We start from the raw sequence: 20,354 nt of genomic DNA, 5'->3' as shown, positions 1-20,354 counted from the left end.
GGACCCACTCTCCGTGGGACGACTCTCCGTGGGACGACTCTCCGTGGCCAACTTGCTGTGGAACAACTCACTGTAGGGCCATTCAATTATTTAAAATATTTTTTTTTAAAAAATTAATTTTTGTCGTTCACATTTTATTTCGTCCCTCCTTTTGCATCCTTTCCTTTCCACTCCACCATCTCTTTGATACGTGTAACGTTTGTCGCACGGCAAGTTGTCCCATGGGGAGTTGGTCACAGTGAATTGGCCACAGCAAGTTGTTAGCTGTGCCCAGTTGGCTGCCATGAGCTGACCTAGACCAGGGGTAGGCAACCTCGGCTCTTTTATGGCTCGTGGACTTCAACTCCCAGAATTCCTGAGCCAGCATGGCTCAGCTTGGAAACCTCTCCCTTTCCCCTCAGCATGGCTGGCTCAGGAATTCTGGGAGTTGAAGTCCACGAGCCATAAAAGAGCCAAGGTTGTCTACCCCTGGCCTAGACCCTTACAAACTGATAGGAAAGTCTACTAGAAAAGATCACAGATGCCAAAGCCTACACGCAGAAGGTGGTAGTAAATATGGTGTATTAGCAGGCTGTTAGCCATCCTCCCCTTTTACATATATTGTTATAATTTATAAGCCAGAATCTTTGGGGTATGACGACTCACCAAGCTAGAACCAAACGAATTTTAGGACTTAGCAATCAGAGAATCTTAAACGTTGCAATAGTGTGATTCTCTGAAATCATAAAATGTTGTTTTCAACAAGTTAGGTCTGATCCCCCCCCCCCAAAAAAAACCTGGCCATGTTTCAAAAAATTCTGAAATCCTGGCTCTTTCTCCAGGCCCCACATTATAGAGTAGGTCTCACATCTGATTATCTTTTAATCATTGCTTTTCTTCAGGGCTTTGTGTGAGGATTTTGTTCTTACTGTTCCGTCTGATTTGTCGAACTGCTTTTGCTGTATGCCACCCAGAATGCTTACAGAGTTGGACAGCGTTATACGGTCCATTTCTAAAATTAAAAAGTAAGGAAATTAAATACATTTCCTGAAGCAAATAATTTGAGCTGTTTCACCTACTTTTAATCATTGTATTTTAAACTGTACAACAAATGAAGCAGTTACGGAATCTTTGCACAACTTTTCTCCAGATGATTTTGTTAGCTTCACATTCCCAGCAGTATTTTCTGACAAAAACTATGGTGAATTATTCTCCAGTAAACAAAAAATAATAATAATGTGGAACCGAAAGATATCTAACTTTCATCATACTTTCTTGTCTCAAGCTAACTTTTATTAATGCAAAAGCTTTTTTACTTACCAGATAATAAAAACGTTTCCATTTTGAAAGGTAGGTGTCTAAAATAATTACTGAATTTCACTAGCACATAACTACAAGCCAAGCCATCAGACATGAAAAGAAATATTTCCAAAAATGTGAAATTCACTAGGGTAGTCCTGTGGATCCTTAGTACCTTGTTAACTGTTTGCTAATGATCAACAGTCCATTGTTATGCACTGCAGAAATGAGAAATTCTCCACTTTGTGTTATAAATTCCAATTCATTAAATAGGTTATAAATATATCACCAAAGCAAATTACAAAACTGTATTGGTATTTTTGATAAAACAAGTGATTTTAATTGACAAGTTTAAATGTTCTGTAAAAGAAATGCTATGCAAAAAAAAATCAAATATCGTTTCAAAATAGTATTCTATAACAAAAAGAATACAGTATTATTGCCATTCATAGTGTAGGACAGGGGTAGGCGACCTTGGCTCTTTTATGACTCGTGGACTTCAACTCCCATAATTCCTGAACCAGCCATGCTTGCCTACCCCTGGAGTAGGAGAAACAGTGGAAGAACCTGGGAGAGGAGTTAAAAGAGGGATTAGCCTAGAATCCCTAAGAAGCTACAAGTAGACTAATCCAACCCCCCTCCCTTGAATTCCACTGACTTTTACAGAACTCCAAAGAGGTGCTAGCCATTGGTTGAAAAGATTCCTATGCATAGGAATCCTATAAATCAGTTTAGTTGGGTCTTCATTTTCTGGACATGGTCTTATCCGTCTGATACATAAGACCCCATCTCTAATAAAAAATGGAAGTCAGAAGAAAAATACGTAACTTGACCCAGAATGTGAGAATCCTTGGTTTAGCATCTATGCCCTCAATTCAGAATTTGAGGTCATCCAAATGGAGTTATTTTAAATAAGAGTTACTTTTAAAATATCTGCTACCTTCTCCTGGTAGAAGGCTTTGGCTCTCTGGAGGAAACGGAGAGCCAAACATTGATATGGAATGATGATTGCTTTCTATTCTAATCTAAGCTAAGCGTAAAAGGACAATATTTATACCACACACAGAGGCATCATTGTTTTTTCCATATAAAATTAGAAACAAATTCATCAAATTAAGACCGCTCCAGGAATTGCTCTGGTCTTCAGGCCACAACAGTACCACTACTAGCCAAAGAGGTAAAGGTGATTGCAGCATCTAGAGCCCAAAATACACAGATGGGGTTTGACTGGATGACCTGCAGGGTCCCTTCCAACTCTGTTATTCTAACAACATGCATTGGGCTGACCACGTTACCAATCTCTACGGCGGATAAAATTAAATATGGTGAACTCAAGGGAAAAATGTCTCTGCTTCCTGACACCTGACGTATGACTGACAGCTCTGCTATTTAATCATCATTTTTCCCATTGTCCAAGAGGCTGGTATGGCCCTTTGGCTTTTCCTACTCCCACAAACACACCCAAGAAACTTAATTTATGAGGGGAGCACTTCAGAAGAACTCAATAGGACTTGCTATTTCATATCTCTCTTGTATGACGTCATAGTTTTATTGTTCGTAGATTTGTTTTAGACATCGAAGGCAGCTTTCTCATCTTCCTTTATCTACTGTACTTCAATCAAGTGGGGTAGGAATGTTAACACTACACATACCATGAGGTTGCGAGTTGATTTTTAACTACGGGGCATTGCTTGGGATATTCCTCTGGGCAGATACGGCTAGAAGTCTATCTCCAGCTCCATTTGGGGGTTCGAGTTGTGGGGGAGGCTGTGGATATTCCCTTTTCCTATTGACTTCTCTCTAACAATTCCCCAGTTCACTGTATTTCTGCTGAAATGGTTACAACAGGAAGCAAACGCTGCATTTTTTAAAAAAAAAATCTGAACCTGCCCTACCAGATGTTGTGCAAACAAACGTGGTGGAATTTGATCCAGAAGTTATCAATATGGAGAAAGGGCACCAGCAGATCAAGGAGACCTGTGTAACTCAATTTTAGAGCCTGGCAACCTGCCAAATTGGTGAGAGTTGTATCAGGGGCACACCTTTCCCTTTTTCACTTCAGAAAAAAAGGAACATAATCAAGACAGGACGCCCAAAGGCCATACCAACCTTTTGTACAAGGGGGAAAAATGATAACTAAATAGCAAAGCTGTCAGTCACACATCAGGTGTCAGGAAGCAGAGAGATTTTCCCTTGAGTTCACAATGTTTAATTTATCTGCTATAGAGATTGGTAATGATGTCTTCATATTGTCCTTCTTGCTGTTCCCCCAACCAGAAAAGAAAAAAATGCACTGGAGACAAGTAACAGGTTCAGATTTTTCAAACATCCTCATAATTGAACCTAAACAGCCCAAACAATCCAGCTTTTAACAAACAAATTCTGGCACATCACCTTATTTCATACTGCACAATCAGGAACTTCCCAAATACATTTGGAACTTAGCTCTTAAAACAATGTGGTAATTCTGGAAGTTACGGTTCTATCACTGCAGATGATGACCAGGCTGGGCCCAAGGGAGGGGAGGGGGACAAACACGTCATCAGTCTCGAGTCCCTTCGCACCCACAAGAGATACAAGTCCAGACCACCTTGAATTCCATTAACTCCTATCTACCGCCAATTTGTTCTGACTGCTAATAGTTCCGATTCTTGTAGAGAGTATTAGCATGCAATAAATCTGTATTCATTTGCACTGCCTTGACTCTTGGATTTCCTGTGCTTGACAATCACATTATAACTGGAGGAAACCAGAAGTGAGGAAGGTTGCTATCAGGGAATGGGGATCACAATTGGTGCCTTGCTCCAGTATCAGAGCAAGGGTAACATTCGTCTGGTCACCAATTTCTCTTCTAAATGCGTTTTTCTCCAGGCTAAATATAAGATGACAGTGTGTATGCCGTACACCCAGAGACGCCATTGTTTTTTCCGTATACAATGAGAAGTTAATGAAATTTAATGAAATTAAGAATGCTCTGGCCTTCGGGCCATTGTACAGATAATCCTTGTTTAGCAACTGTTGGGACCAGCAACTGGGTCATTAAGCAAAGTGGTTGCTAAGTGAAGCACTGACTGGGCTTACAATCTTACCTCAGCTTTCCTTTGCTTACAGACCTGCAATGGCGTAAATGTGAGGATTGGTCACAAAACTGCTTTTTCATTGTTGTCGTAACTGTGAACAATTACTGTATAGACATCGACTTACCACCACTCACTTAGTGACCATTTGGAGTTACAACAGACACCCCCCCCCAAAAAAAGGTACTTACGACCTGGATTTGAAGTTCTGACAGCCACACAGACCCCATGGTCACATGATCACATTTGGGGTGCTCGGCAACCGGCCTGCATTTACAGGTATTTGCAGCATCCTACAGTCATGTGACCAAGATTTGCAATGGGTATTTACTTCCAATCTCAAGCAAAAAAACCACACTCATTGCAGACAATGGGCTTGTTTACTGACTACAGCATTCTCTTAATGACCACTGATTTGCTTAACCAGCATGGTGACCTGCTTAACAACTGTCGCAAAAAAAAGTCATAAAATTTGGTCGGTCAAATGATGACCTGCTTAACCACCAACACAACTTAAGGCCATAATTCTGGGCTCAATTCTAGTTGTTAAGTCGAGGACTACCTGTATGAGACAGCTGCTAAACAAAGAATACCTGTATTGCCATTTCTAACCCAAAGACTTAAAAGATGACTGCAGAAACTTAAAGAGACCAAAGTACACATACAAATTAAATGTGGGGAACTCAAAGGAAAATCTCTCTCCTTAATCATGTCCAATGTATGATTGACAGCTTTGCTATTTATTCATTATTCTTCTCATCATCCAAAGGAATAAGGTGGTTCTGTCCTACCCTATGAAATACATAGACTAAAACACAACAGGGATTACTCCAAATATCTCATTATACCAAAGAGGAGTCACCTGGAGAATGAGAAATGTAGATGTGGATAACAAAGAGAACAATGTCAACTAGATCAAGGCCCCGAGAACTTACCGGTTGCAGTCTGGGCCAGCTTCTCCTTAGTTTTGAGGGCATGGGCTCTCTCTTCTTTGAGACGCTCATCGTCTTTAAGGAGGGCCACCAGTTGCTTGGCCTTCTCCCGCACGTTGACCCCTTGATCTTTGCCATCCCGGTCAACGTACTGAAAATCCTTTAGTGTTTGGATGGCGTAGATGTTCTCTTTACATTGCTGTGCAACCCGCTCTGAACCTGTCTTGATTAGGTATTCCATAAGTGTCATAGCCTGGAAGAGATGCAAGAAGAAACGAACTCATGACAGGCTTAGAAGATAGCCCATGTTTAGCCACTTGCAATGTCCTGTGTTCACATTTGGTTTCCGGCAAAAATGGCCGCTTGGACAATGGGTTCACTTGATGACCGGCCCCCACCCCCCCAAAAAAGTTTTAAAGTCAGGTGTGGTCACATGTCACGTAATGACATGTTACAACGATAATACGCAGGCAAATTTGGCAAAATTTGTACAATTGGTTAGAGTTAAGGAGGATCGCTGAGATGAACATTGTTTGATTGGTTGATAATGTAAGGATTTTTTTATTAGCATCTATATAAAGGACATAACTGAAAGATACGTAAATATAACGCTGAGGACTGAATGACAGTTTACTAAAAAAAAACGACAGAACTTATATGTACATTTTTTTATACTCTGTCCTGTTACAGATTGTATTTTAGGTTTTTGTTATTTCTTTCTGTAACATAAGATAATACTAATAGTAGTGTTGTAGCTAGGGAAGTTGAATCATGTCCACTTTTGTTTTTAAACGTATATTTAATAAAAATTTCAAAATAATAATAATAATAATACGCAGGCTTAAATTGCAATCATAAATTGAGGACCACCTGCATGATGGAATCCCATCCCCTCACTTTAAAGCCTCACACCTCACCCCAAGCATTAACTGTGCTCCTGGGCTACCAAATAGTATCCTAGTTTAAAAGCCTTCTAGGGTTTCAGACCTTTCCAGTCTTTCCTGAGGATGTCACGGTCTGAATTTGGGATCAAGTGGATGAGAAGTTGGTTCTCTACCACCGACCAACAGCCCTTCCATTTGCACGCTTGAGGATTAATCCGCGTTTGAGAATGAATTCACCTATTTGGGACTTTTTGGATAAAGCACGCAGACTGCAATGCACACATCCATTCTTCTGAATACTGTGCTGCGTGTGTCCAAAGAAGTATGCCTTCTATAACAAAGTCAAGTGCACATCATAATACATATGAATGTATTCCACTTTCTTAATAAGGTATCTGTGGAACAGTGTGGGAATGGAATGAAACAGACTTAACAGCGCATCGCTATAAAAAAAAAAAACAGAACAGGAGGATTACGGCACCGTTACCAGACAAATATATATTTCCGAAAACAAGAGCCGGTGCACGCTTACCTTGTAGACATGACGCCAATTTTTCCCGTGGTCGTTGAGACGCTTCCAAATCATGCTCATGATTTCTGAGAAGGCTACCACATTGTAGGTGAGATCAGCAATTTCAGACATGAGAGAACTAGATGGGCCCCAAGGGTCATTTGATGTGGCCTCACGGACCTTGATTTCGGCTTCAGAGTAATTATGTACAATATTCTTCATCTGGCGGCGCAATGAAGACGTTGACATGGTGGCGACGGCGGAGTGGAGGACGGGAGAGAGCCAATTTGTACTGTACCCCAAGCTTCCTGTTGATGGCTTTGAAATCAGCCAGGCTAACGGTAGCCAAAAGGGCTCTCCGGGTTAAAGCAAATCAAATTTAACCAACTGCTTAAGACAGTGAATCCTGCATATCCAGTCTGAACGGAACCTAGTTTGCTTCGCAAGAGGCAGGCCACGACTTCCGCTCCTGTGCCACTTGCCTGAAGTCCCTAGCTGGCCAGGCACTCTCTGAGCATCCATCTGGGCATCGCAGCCATTCCAGGACACGGCTGAAAAAGAAAGAGAAAAACTTTTAACGCTGATTTATCTAGATTGCTATCCCACCTTTATTACTTTATAAATAACTCAAGGCAGAGTACATACATAATATTCCTCCCCCACTTCCCCCCTCCCCCCCCACAAGAACTCTGTGAAGTGGGCTGGACTAAGAGAGAGTGAGTGGCCCAAAGTCACCCATTTGTGCTTAAGATGGAACCAGAACTTCAGAGTGTCCTGGTTTGTAGGCAAGCACCTTCACCAAAACACCAAACTTGCAATGAGGGACATTGTCCCTGTTCCTGTGCATGGTTTGCATGAATCCAATCAGGTCCTGGGAATCAGGTCCCAGGACATTATCCAAATTTTGGGTTAAAGACCCTTACTTTGGGACTTTCTTTAAGAACTTGGTAAAAGCAAAGGTTCCCTCCCAAGCAAGCTTTAAGTTCTCAAGAGGACATCAAGAGAAGTGCATCAAGAGAAGCGAAAAGACCAGACATGCTTCAAAAAATTAACTTGTCACATTGATAACCAGGAGAAAGAAAAGGACAAAAATTCTACACAGCTCTTTACAGAGTGAGCGCCTGTTACGCGTCCCAGCTTCTGCCAACCTAGCAGTTCGAAAGCACATAAAAATGCAAGTAGAAAAATAGGGACCACTACGGTGGGAAGGTAACAGTGTTCCGTGCGCCTCTGGCGTCTAGCCATGCCGGCCACATGACCACGGAGACGTCCTCGGACAAGCGCTGGCTCTTCGGCTTTGAAACGGAGATGAGCACCGGCCCCTAGAGTCGGAAACGACTGGCACGCCTGTGCGGGGGAACCTTTACCTTACCTTTTACCTTTATCAGAGAACCTTTAAAAGCGAGTAAAATAAAAAGCACAGTATGGCACTTTAGAGGCTACATTCTTCGTTGCTGTTGTTTAGCTGCTGTAAAAGCAAATTGAATCAAGGCTTGTAAGTCTGAAATCTGTTCTCTCTGGCTTATAGGTAACAGCCTTGAAACAAACGTTTAAGCGGAAAAACAGAAGATTTTTCTTATTCTGGATCAGAAGAAAGGTCCGTCTGCATTCTAGCAGTGGCAACTGGCAAAGAAAGTATTCTGAGACATTGGGCAGAAAGGGATGCAGCCCTCACTGCCAAACAGCTTCTACTGTAGGGATGTCCAGCAACTTTAAGATGGACTTCAATTCCCAGAATCCCCCAGCCAGTCATGCTGCATTTGCTATTTTCTTAAGGAAAACTGGCTAGGTCCTACATCTCCCAGGCAATGTAAGATTTGGAAGCATTGGTGGGGAGGGGGGGAGGAGGGGAGGGGAGAACCATATAGTTCAGCTATCTATTCCTTCCTCCATTTGCCTTTTAACCAACATCGCTTGTTTTCCAGCCAGATGTCTATGGTCAAAGCGCTAGCAGACATCTCAGTTAAGGTTACAATTTTGGCAGCGTTTACTTGCATCAGCCTGCAGGATCGAGATCCCAAACCTCATACATGATTTATTTTACAGTTGCTTTTCCTCAAAAAAGCTCACAGAGGCACAGAATTTACCTTACTTATCTCTCTCTAATGACCTCGTGAAGTAGGCCTCAAAACACATTACAAAAGGCCTATATGATCGATGTACAGGTGGTCCTCGACTTACGACCACAACTGAGCCCAAAATTTATGTTACTGAGACATTTGTTAAGGGAATTTTCCTCCATTTTATGACCTTTCTTGCCGCAGTTGTTAAGTAAATCCCTGCAGTTGTTAAGTTAGTGACACGGCTGTTAAGTGAATCTGCCTCCCCCCCCCCGACTTTGCTTGTCAGAAGTTTGCAAAAAGTGATCCCAAGACCCAGGGACATTGCGGCCGTCATAAATATGAGTCAGCTGCCAAGCATCTGAATTTTGATCACATGACTACAGGGATGTTGCATTGGTCATAAGTGTAAAAAACAGTCACAAGTCACTTTTTCCAGAGCCGTTGCAACTGTGAACGGTCACTAAATGGGATGGTTGTAAGTCGAGGATTACCTGTATTTAAAAGTCTGCAACTGAACAAGGAACTGAACTGGAATCTCCATAACTCTATGAAGCCCCAGGGGAAAAAAAACTTGGGGAAAAATAACAGAGGGAATAAGACAAAAATCGGAACACAAGCTTTAAGCCAGGGGTCTTCAAACTTGGCCCTTTTATGACTTGTGGACTTCAACTCCCAGAATTCCTCAGCCAGGCTTGCCTGGCTGAGGAATTCTGGAAATTGAAGTCCACAGGTCATAAAAGGGCCAAGTTTGAAGACCCCTGCTTTAAGCCTTCATACCAGAATAAAATGCTTCAACCACAACAAAAGAATGTTTACCCAAACACAGAGAACTTCCTATATTATTTACTAATTTCATCTCTTATCTCCTGGTGCAACAGAAGACATGAACATTGTCTTCCCCTCGCAGCCAAGTAACCTTAGCGATTTCAATGGATCTGAATATGTCAGAATGGCTTCTAGGACAATTCAGGCCAGAGGCAAAATATTCCCAAGGGTAGATGGGTGGGAGGAAAATCTGGGAGGTAAGAGCAACGGAAAGCGGAAATTGTGCAGACGGCAACATCTGACCCCAAATTCTCCTCAACTTCCTGGAAGCCCCTGCCCTGCTTAAGGCTCTACATTCCTAAAACCTCAAAAGGAAGGAAGCCCACATTTCTAAGGAATGAGTCACAGTGGCTCGGTTCTTCCTCTTTCTGCCCCTTTCCGGGTTTTTTTGTCCAACTCAAGTTTCCAGCTGTAACTTTTCAAGTCACCAACCGATAAAACCTGAAGATGATTCCAGACCAGAGAAGCGAAAGTGACCCCGGACCCTAACGGTGCACAAGGACCCTGAGCTCAAATGAATGGGAGCGCTGATTTCGGGCACGCTTTTCTAAATTTTCTGTGTTTGAAAAAAATTCCCAATTCAATAAGATGAAGGTGGTATAAACCAAGGGTGTCAAACTCAATTTCATTGAAGGTCGCATCAGCATTGCGGTTGCCCTCAGGGGGCTGGGTGGGTGTGGCCAGGGTGGGCGTGGCCTACTGGGTAGGCGTGGCTAAAGTGCATATGGCCTACTGGGTGGGCGTGGCCAGCTCTACATCGTTCGCATCAAGGGTGCCTATGGGGGCCTGGGCAGGAGTGGGACAGATCTGAGGGTCTCTGTCAGAAGGAGGGTCTCTGGGCCAAGGCCAAGGCAGTGGGGGCTGTTCCCTCACTGTTTCCAGGATGGCTTCGCGGGCCACATGAAACCACTTCGCGGGCCGGATCCGGCCCCCTGGCCTTGCGTTTGACATGTCTGGTATAAACAGACGGCAAGGCCATTTTAAGAATATTATTCTTCATCCTGCTGGGGAACACATAACCGCTGCATTACTGTACATCATTGTATAATATTTTAAGAAGCCAAACCTCAAACCAACTCAAGGTCCATCAGTTTGGGGAAAAGAGCAAATTGAACAGCTTCCCCCACCAGTCTAGAAGATCTCTAGGCTTCTCCCCAAATTCCCAGTTAGCATTTTCTTTCAGAAATTGCAGTCCCAGGTTTGATCAGTTGGAACAGCTGAAAACAGGAAGATCTGCTCAGCATTAACTGTGGCCAAAGACAGCTCAATTCCCTTCGATTCGCCAACGCTGAAAGGAAACTTAAGAGAGGCAGTGTGGAATAGCAAGTGTAATAGCACGATTTTTCTTATTTTTATTACATTTGTAAGCCTTCTCCAACCTCTATGTGGGAGTGACAGCTTCTACCATCTCTCTCTCTCTCTCTCTCTCTCTCTCAATTCTACATACAGGCTGGGTTTAAGGGAACTGTACTGCAAATATTCTGGAGAGCACTCAGTTTTACAAAATACAGAATAAGAGAGCTGGAAGTCTTCTAAAGATCCAGCCCTTGCTCAAGCAGATCCCATACAATTCCAGACAAATGGCTGTCCAATCTCTTCTTAAAAACCTTCACCGATGGAGCACCCACCACTTCTGCTTGGAAGCCATTTTACTGATTAATTGTTCTCTCTTTCAAGACATTTCTCCTTGATAAGTTTCCATACATTTACTTTTTGTTCTGCCCTCCGGTACTTTGGAGAATACATGACCAAACACTTCCCCACGAAAACACACATTCATTTCGTTGTTTGATTTTTGCCATTCTGTTATTACTTATTTACAGTAATTTTCAAGGCCATAGCATGGTGGATTGCTTAGAGAACAACTGTTCCTACGGAGACTCGCCTTGAACCTCGATAAATTAAATGGAAAGCTCAAATTATCTTGAAAAGCTGACGTAATTATCTCTATCATCAGAATGTGCAAAGTGATTCAAGAAAGGCCAGAATCATTTCCCTGCCCGGCTCAGAAATGTCCCCTTTGACATAGGCTGCAATAAAAATGAGCTTTTTAGTTATAACCATTGGGATTCACAGGTATTTGTCTCACTGAGTCCTACTGGCTGGGGAAGACATTCCCATGTTGTGATTCAATAGTGTCTATCTTTGGAAGAAAGCTACAGTTGCAAAGAGAAATAGGTGAAAGGTTTCAAATTCACTCGAAGTGTTTTTTAATCTCTTCCTGATCTTCTCCACTTGTTCTTGCACCCTACAAGAAGACCGAATGCATGTATGAAGCAAGGCCTCTAACATATTTATAATTCACCCCTTTTAATTTTCTATTTAAAAAATTTGATCTACGTGGCATTTTTTTAAAAAAAAATCCGTATTGGTAGCACCACAGTGCTTCTGCGGCAAAAGGATTTGCCGGTGACATCACCGTTGCCTGGGGGACGCCCAGTTGGGGGCTCCTTTCATGTCCCTGTGAAGTTGCCCATGGAAGTGGTACCGAAGGAGCGGGGTGCCTCACGAGGTTGGAAAGCTGGGCTGATGATCAGCAGGATCACGTTTGAGACCCATTGCTGCTGCAGGTGAGGTGAGCTCCCGTCACCCGCTCCAGCTCCTGCTGACCCAGCAGCTTGCAAGTAGATTAATGGGTACCACTTGGGCGGCCAATTTCATGGGAATACATGAAGATAAATAACTTTTCTTGATGAAATGAGGGAAATTAGTAATGATTGGCGGCTGAAACATCATGTTTCAGCAAGAACGGTACCACTCATAATTGTTGTTGTTGTTAGTTGCGAAGTCGTGTCCGACCCATCGTGACCCCTTGGACAACGTTCCTCTAGGCCAGGGGTGTCAAACTCAATTTCATTGAGGGCCACATAAGCATTGTGGTTGCCCTCGGGGGGCCGGGTGGGTATGGCCAGGGAGGGTGTGGCCTACTGGGTGGGAATGGCCAGCTCTACATCATTGGCATCAAGGGTGCCTATGGGGGCCTGGGCAGGAGTGGGACAGATGTGGGGGTCTCTGGCAGAAGGAGGGTCTCTGGGACAAGGCAGCGGGGGCCGTTCCCTCACTGTTTCCAGGATGGCTTCGGGGGCCACATGAAACCACTTTGCGGGCCGGATCCGGCCCCCGGGCCTTGTGTTTGACATGTCTGCTCTAGGCCTTCCTGTCCTCTACCATCTTCTGGAGTCCATTTAGGCTCACGCCTCCTGCTTCAGTGACTCCATCCAACCAACTCATTCTCTGTCGTCCCCTTCTTCTCTTGCCCTCCAGATTATAATTAAATAAGCTTTTTTCTGGCCATTGCAGAAATTACAATCCAATTTTTTTAAGCTAAAACAAACAAACAAAAAATCACCGGCAACTGATGCAGCAATTGTTCCAACCACGATATACACTTGTTGGTACTACCGCTAATTTATTTTTTGCTTTCTGTCTGACACCATGAATAGTCTTTGACCAACCACAATAGACAATACAGGTATACTCAGATCAACGGTCTAACTCGCTATAAGGTAGCCACAAAATGAAAACACATGCAAACACAGGCATCTGAAACAGAATGCGAGCCTTGTACAGTTTCCTAAGCAAACATTTAAGGGGAAAAAAATCAAATGTGTGGACCCCTTCAATTAACAGCTGTTTCTGTGGGTTGGCATTTAAAAGTACCCGTCAGTCAGCCCACTTCCCCTTCAAACAGCACAATTGCCATCTGCAGTTTTGCTTTTCCTTCTCTATAATATCTGGCTTGCCTTGCCAATCGACAGAGACTGTAACTCATACTGCAAGATTTTTTTGATGATTCAGCAGCTTTGGGCAAACTTTTAAAACTGCTTCAGCAGCTAATCTTAGCTGAAAATTGGGATATATCTTGAATCAATAAATGTTTAGGAATATAAAGACTTCGAAGACTTGTATTGCCATCTCCTCAGAATATTCTTCTGATGAGTGAGCCCTGTGCATTTTAGCTGGGTTACAGCAGACAGCCAGTCTCTTCTGGCAAAACATAACCAAAGCGCCAGAAATTAAGAATATACATAGCATATTTGCAGATGAAATGCAAGTTGAAACTGCTTTATGCTGAATGAAATAGTCCCAAGGCAGAGCCAGGATAAAAAGTAATGTAGCACGAAAACTAGCACTGTTTACTTATAAATCAATTTTTTCTTTGGGGGAAATTTGCTTTTCTTGCCTAATGAACTATATTCCTGCTGGAGGTATACCACTCCATAACAGGGTAATTGGCACTGGACACAGAATCTAAGACTCTCATCTTAGCTTTCATTTATCTAAACTCTGATCCTTACCACAGAAAAGGGTTACAACAATGTGCAATGCACAATATCTCTGAAGTTGTGTGTGTTTATCTGGATCTCTAGCACCCTATTTTTCTGAGCCTACCCTAACAAAAGCAGGTATGAAGAGAATTATATAAATCCAGTATAAATTTAGATCAAATGACATAAAGTTTTGTCCCTGAAACTTAAGACAGTAGTGCCAAGTGCAACTACAAACTTGATGAGAAGTTTTCAGTAAATCAATTTATTTATCCACTTACCGTATATCCGGTTCAACGTGGCTAAGGAACCTTGATTTTCATTCCTTTGATGAAAGTTGGGATACAAACATGCATGTTTCCTAAACGTTTTTCAGGAGAAAAAAATATGCAATTTGTGCATAATTATTTGTGCAATAAACACTTTCACTATAATATTTAATATGCATAAGATGAGAGCTTTCAGGAAATTTTTCCTATGCAAATGAATAGAATAGAGCTGGAAGGGACCTCAGAGGTCTTCTAGTCCAGCCCCCTGCTCAAGCAGGAGAACCTATACCATCTCAGACAAGTGACTGTCTAGCGCCTCTTCTTAAAAATCTCCAGTGATGGAGCACCCACGATTTCTGGAGGCAAGCTGTTCCACTGGTTAACTGTTCTCACTGTCAGGAAGTTTCTCCTTAATTCCAGGTTGCTTCTCTCTTTGATCAGTTTCCAACCATTGTTTCTTGTCCTGCCCTCTGGTGCTTTGGTGAATAACGTGACCCCCTCTTCTCTGTGGCAATCCCTCAAATACTGGAACACTGTTATCATGTCTCTCCTATTTCTTCTCTTCTTTAGACTAGCCAAATCCAAGTCCCGCAACCGTTCTTCGTATGTTTTAATCTCCAGGCCTTTGATCATCTTAGTTGCTCTTCTCTGAATTTTTTTCCAAACTCTCAACATCTTTTTTGTGATATGGTGACCAAAATTGGCTGCAGTATTCCAGGTGTGGTCTTAGTAAGGGTTTTATAAAGCGGTACTAATACTCTGCGTGATCTTGATTCTATGCCTGTTTATACAATCTAGGATTGTATTAGCTTTTTTGGCTGCTGCTGCCCACTGCTGGCTCATAGTCAAGTGATCGTCCACCAGGACTCCAGGGTCCCTCTTACAGTTACTATTTTTAAGCCAGCTCTTGCCTAATCTGTACCTGTACCTTTGATTTTTCCTGCCTAAATGCAAAACTTTGCTTTTCTCCACATTGAAACTCATTTTGTTGGATAGGGATGATTGTTCAAGTTTGCCATGAAAGGGTGCCATGAAATCCCCACTTCTCATTTTTTTAAAAAACAATCACCTAAGTAGATACAACTCTGAATTCACAAAAGCTGCCTGAAGAGAAACGTTTTCATAGAAAAACAAATTACCCTGAAAAATGTTTTGGCCTGCATTTCTGGACACAAATACTGACCACAAACAAAGGGAAAATATTCTTTTGATGCCTTGATGATAAACAATTGATGATGGAACCAATTACCTAGCAAGTAACAAAATCATGTATGGGTTATTTTTTACAATAGTTTAAAGACTGGAACATCTTCCCTGTGCAAAAAAAAAAAGAAGAAGAGGGTAAAGCATTCTCTGTGGGCGCGCCTGCCCTTTGGAATGATTTACCGGTGGAACTTCAGACCGCCCCCGATCTGCGTTCATTTCGCCGGGACTTGAAAACCTGGTTTTTTGATCTATCAGGCCTGGACTGAAGGGGTTTTAGCTTTTAATATTGTTTTAATTGTTGGGCTTAAGTAATTTAATCTATTTTAATTTTATACTATTTTTATATTGTATTTTATGCTGCCCTGTAAACCGCCCTGAGTCCTTCGGGAATAGGGCGGTATAAAAATTTAAATAAATAAATAATAAATAAATAAATAAATAAATAAATAAATAAATAAATAGCAAACCACTCTATTAATCTAAAAAACAAAAGCAACTAGAAGAGGAAGAATGTTCTTTAAAATGCGTAAGATGTATTTTTTTAAAAATGCAAAACTTTTCCTATAGCATGGCGAAGGAAGTCTTTACCCACCTCCTGCACTTGGAGAAAATGTAACTTTGAATAGTCACTAAATGAGCTGTTGTTAAGTCAAGGACTACCTGTACTTCTCTTTTTCCTACTGCATTTCCAAATCAGGCCAGGCTAAAAATAAAGGAAGCAAAGGAGGAATAATGTTCATATATACTGTAGCTGGAAGATATTTCGGACAGGTGAACAAAAGTGTGGAAAACTGAGAACCTCAGGTTCAAATTTTCACCTAGCCGTAAAGGTTTTATTTTAAACCTCATATATTTGTCAAAATTACAAGATTGTTATGAAAACAACATGGGAGAGTGAGAGAACAGGTATTTCACCTTGTGGTTCTGAAAGACAAATAGTAAATGCAATAATAGCTACTTAACTATTTAATTTAAATTGAACCAATAATGCCATCTATGCTTACAATGTTTCAACAGTGGACAGCCATGTAGTTCTGGAGAACTGATATGAAAACAATACAGAAGCCTGGGGGTTTTGAAGAGCATCTGTTTTATCAATGATATACTATCTCTGAATACAAACTTTCAACTAAGAACTGTATTAATAATCTCTGACCGGCTGTTCTAATCTCTATTCAAAGCTATCAAAAGGTAGCAGTTACTATCAAGACACATTGTAATAATGGATTTATAGCATGAAGCAGCATTTCTTTGCACCTCTTAATAGCCTACCAATCCACTTCATTTTATTTTCTGCTTCTATTTACACGCTCTAAAATGCTCCCTTCTCATCAATCCTCTTTATTTAAAACTTAACCCGCGGCTATCAATTTGCCGGAGCTTCGCCGATATAAATCCTTTCATTTCAATCAAAAATGAAACCCTCTCGTTTCTTCCCAATTATCGGGCACCAAGATAACTTGTCTCACATACCAAATATTGGCCCTAAATTCATCCTTATCAGAGCGGGTTCCTTCTCCTGCCGGATACACACCTGTCCAGTGACAGGTTAATTTCTGAGCTCAGACTCAGCTCTTCCAACTGGAAGGATAACCTCTAGCCAGCAGGAAACGGGAGTTGAGACACACTGTCCACCCCAAAATGTGCGTACAATTCCTTTTCCTCGCCTCCACCCTCCTCTCCTGCTCATATTGACCTGCCAATGGCAGTTACTCACCTAGATAGTGTAAAGGGAAATTTCGATCTTCCGGGCCGCAGAAAGGTTGGGGCTCACACCAACAGATCTGTGAACAGCCACCCCACCACGGGAGCCCCCCCTCCCCCCCGGGTCCCTAAGTAAGCGTTTCACTTCCCCCAGCCAGGGGGCATAGCCAGTGCCCTCCTTTAAAAAACGGGGGAATCTTGGCAGACCGGGAGGGGAAGACGAAACCGGGCACAGAAAACCTGAAACGTCAGGTTTAAGTCGAGGCTGGACCTGAAGAACAGACCTCGGGAGAGACCCGCTGCCTGGAGGGAAGGAGGAGCAGAAAAAGAATGGAAGTCCTTTGGGAGAGAAGCTAACGCGGCCTGGGTTCAAAGGTCACACAGGCAAGGAGGTCAGAGAGGCCAAGCGGAGGCCAGTCCTCCAGGGAAAAGGCTTCGCAGTCAGAAGTCACGGGCCAGAATGGAGGCGGCGGGGAAGACCAGACTATTTCAAGCTTCGTCCCTGTGGAAAACCTCGGCCTGACCCCGACTGAAGACACCCCCCCGCCCTGGGCTCTCCCGTCTCCCAGGCAATGCAGAGAAATCTGGGCCGAGGGAGGGCCGCTCTACCGCACCGCGACTCTATGGCCCTTCCGAAGGCTTTCGGCCCCTCTCAGCCCGCGGGGCAGATGCGGCACTAGCGGCGGCGGCAGCGGCGCCGGGAGGACGGCCCCGCAAATCGGAAGCGGAAGCCGGCTTGCTTTAACTTCCGCCTCCAGGTGGTGCCCATTTCCGCCCTCATCCTTCTCCATGTTGAGAGGCCGGCACTTCCTGCATCATAGAGAGAATCGGGCCAAGCTAACATGAAACGGGAACAAAATAAATAAATAAAAATGGGAGGGAAGGCAAACGGTCGAATCCGGTATTATAGATTTCTTTTCCTCATAGAGAAGCATTCTGATTAGGGTGGGGTGGAGAACCTATTTACAAGCCAAAAAAAAAATCTCAGAAATAGCAAAACTTTTAGCACGCTACACAATAATCCAACACTAAAACATTAATTTTAGCAGTTTCTTCCAGGGCAAACGTTGCCAAATGTTTAATAATCTAAATGGTATTGTGTGAATGCAACCCGTGCTTTCGCAAGAAGTCAGATAGCATAGTTGTAAATTTTTTTTGTGGGGCAAAAGGTGCCTTCAGTAAGAGTCGCAATTGTTCGTGCAGTCATACCGCGCTTCTTCCCAACCTCCGATTTATTAACATTGGTACCTGCTTGCTCAAATGGCGATCCCCACCCCAGGGGAACACCAATCAGAAATGTGGCCTGCGATTAACAGCAGCCAATCCCAAATCACCTTCTAAATTTTAAAGGAACAGCACTAGCATTTTCTGCATATTAATATAAAGAGAAGTTTGGGACTGGATCCAAGAGGGAGGAAAAGAATAACAATCTCTTTTGAGTCCCATCTTCTGTCTGTACCTATAAATGCAATATTTTGAGAAAGGCAAGAGACTACTCCAAATCGTAACTGAACCTCTTTATTTTTATCTTACAGATTCAGCAAAATTTCCATTAAATGTAAAGAAAACTCAGTTTGTTGTTAACATTAAGGTAGCTTGTACCCAACCCATTGAAGTCACCCCATTTTGCATATTAAGTGGTAGCATACAATGCCCCCCCTCCCAAAAATCCAGTAGTCTGACTGACTACAAAAATAGGTTTATTGGAGCTGGAGAACACTGCTTGAATAGAAAATTTTACTTTTGTGTATGAAATTTTACAATCTAGACACATATAAAAGAATAGTATAGCTGGAGTGATTATAAAGGATCCTGTAAGCATATATACATAGAAAATAATATAATGGAATTCTCTGATTTAGATATTTTGTTAAATGTTCAGGGCCCTATCTAAAAATACTAATTTTCTGAGAAACCAAAAGCAAATAAAAAATCAAGCAAAATTGTCATTTCCTCCCATTCCAGCAAATACTGGAGGTACAATCCTAACAAGTAACAAAAACCCACAATAAATTAAACCCGTCCACTGAAAAGGGATAAATAGGTATTAAATCACTGATGTCAGAGAGATGAATGTCAACATCATACACTTAAGATTTGTTAAAAGGGAAAGTGTGTTGTGAAAAGCTGTTGAGATAAAAGCTTCCCTTGGATAGAAATTTCAAACCACAGCTGCAGGAAAGACCCTTTTCAGTAACTCCTCAGATGTTTGTGGAATAGACTCCAATTTGTCCCTAGGATTTCTTTAAAGTCACTGATCTTTTAAAAAGCCAGTATAAATTTTACGCTTCTGGGATATAGTAACTGCAGCTTTAATCCTGGCTACCTATCCGTTAGGGCTAGGCATAGTGATTAACATTAGTCCAGAAGACTAGATTTTTCTCTTAATTCTGAACTTCTTAAATGGCAGAATAAAAAATGTAATAAAATATATTTAAGAAAAACATAGGAAAGAAAATGCATGTTAAGATTCCATTGCTTTAGAGATAATGTGCTGTTACTTTAGCAGTTGCAGACCTTAAAAGGTAAGCATTTCCCATTACTTTGTTACTCTGCAGCGAGAAATATATTTGCCGACCTATAATTATCAGCTGATTAACTTGTCTAGCTTTCCCATTTGAAACTGTTATATTCTTCAATAAAACAAGTTTTCTGCTTAAAATTGGAATAGAAGTATCTGTCCGTACTAATCTACTCCTAGTTTAAGCCAATTACCAACTATACTCTACTTGTGGATGTATGTGTAATACATAACGTTAGAAATAACTTTATATGATCATAGTCTATCTAATAACAGATCTAAGTAGCTTGTCTTACAGCAATACTAGATGTAGGAGTATAAAATCAAGAAGCTATGAAAGCTATTTTGCTGTAGCTTCTGGACTCCCATTTCTATGTTCACAGAAGTAAAGCCAAACTCAGTAAAGGCACTCATAGCAACATGAAATTGAATTAAGGTGAATTCAAAATAAGTTTCCTAGTATCAATATGAGCACAAGTTTCATCAGGCTGACTAAATTCAGCAGTTCCTTCAGTTCCTTAATTTAAAAAATTGCAAATACTGTGATAGGTCAACTGGGTTTTGAATTAGTTATTAATATTAGCTACTAGTTACTTCATATGTAAGCTTTGGTACTTTGGAGGCAGAGTAATTGCAGATTTTTGCATCAGTCCCTGTTGGGAATTTTCAATGGTCATGCTGCAGTTGTACGCATTCCAACACATTACTAAGCTCCACTGAGCATTATAAGCTTTACTATCTTACTTAGGTTTTGTGAACAAGCTCTATGCTCAATTATTTTAGCTGAGGCTAGTGGCATGTTGCTAAATAAATCAG

At 41.9% G+C, this 20,354-nt stretch overlaps 1 protein-coding gene across 3 annotated transcripts in view; it reads right to left on the bottom strand.

Annotated features, from left to right (window-relative positions):
* LOC308675954 (epsin-1-like) overlaps positions 1-17,711 on the bottom strand; it is a 50,765-nt gene extending 33,054 nt beyond the window's left edge. For 2 of the 3 annotated variants that reach the window (XM_081341634.1, XM_081341633.1), the window contains exon 1: positions 5,291-5,533. In XM_081341634.1, coding sequence (XP_081197760.1) covers positions 5,291-5,528 — 238 coding nt within the window. In that variant the 5' untranslated portion in view covers positions 5,529-5,533. Of the gene's footprint in view, positions 1-5,290; positions 5,541-6,703; positions 7,234-17,030 lie in introns of those variants that run through there. The other variant, XM_081341635.1, reaches the window with a different exon arrangement.
* Between the last annotated feature and the right edge of the window lie 2,643 nt (positions 17,712-20,354).

This window comes from Vipera berus, assembly GCF_964194415.1.
Source record: "Vipera berus genome assembly, chromosome: W".
Classification (NCBI taxonomy): domain Eukaryota; kingdom Metazoa; phylum Chordata; class Lepidosauria; order Squamata; family Viperidae; genus Vipera; species Vipera berus.
The sequence above is the reverse complement of the archived record's forward strand: the minus strand, read 5'-3'. Positions and strand labels throughout refer to the sequence as shown.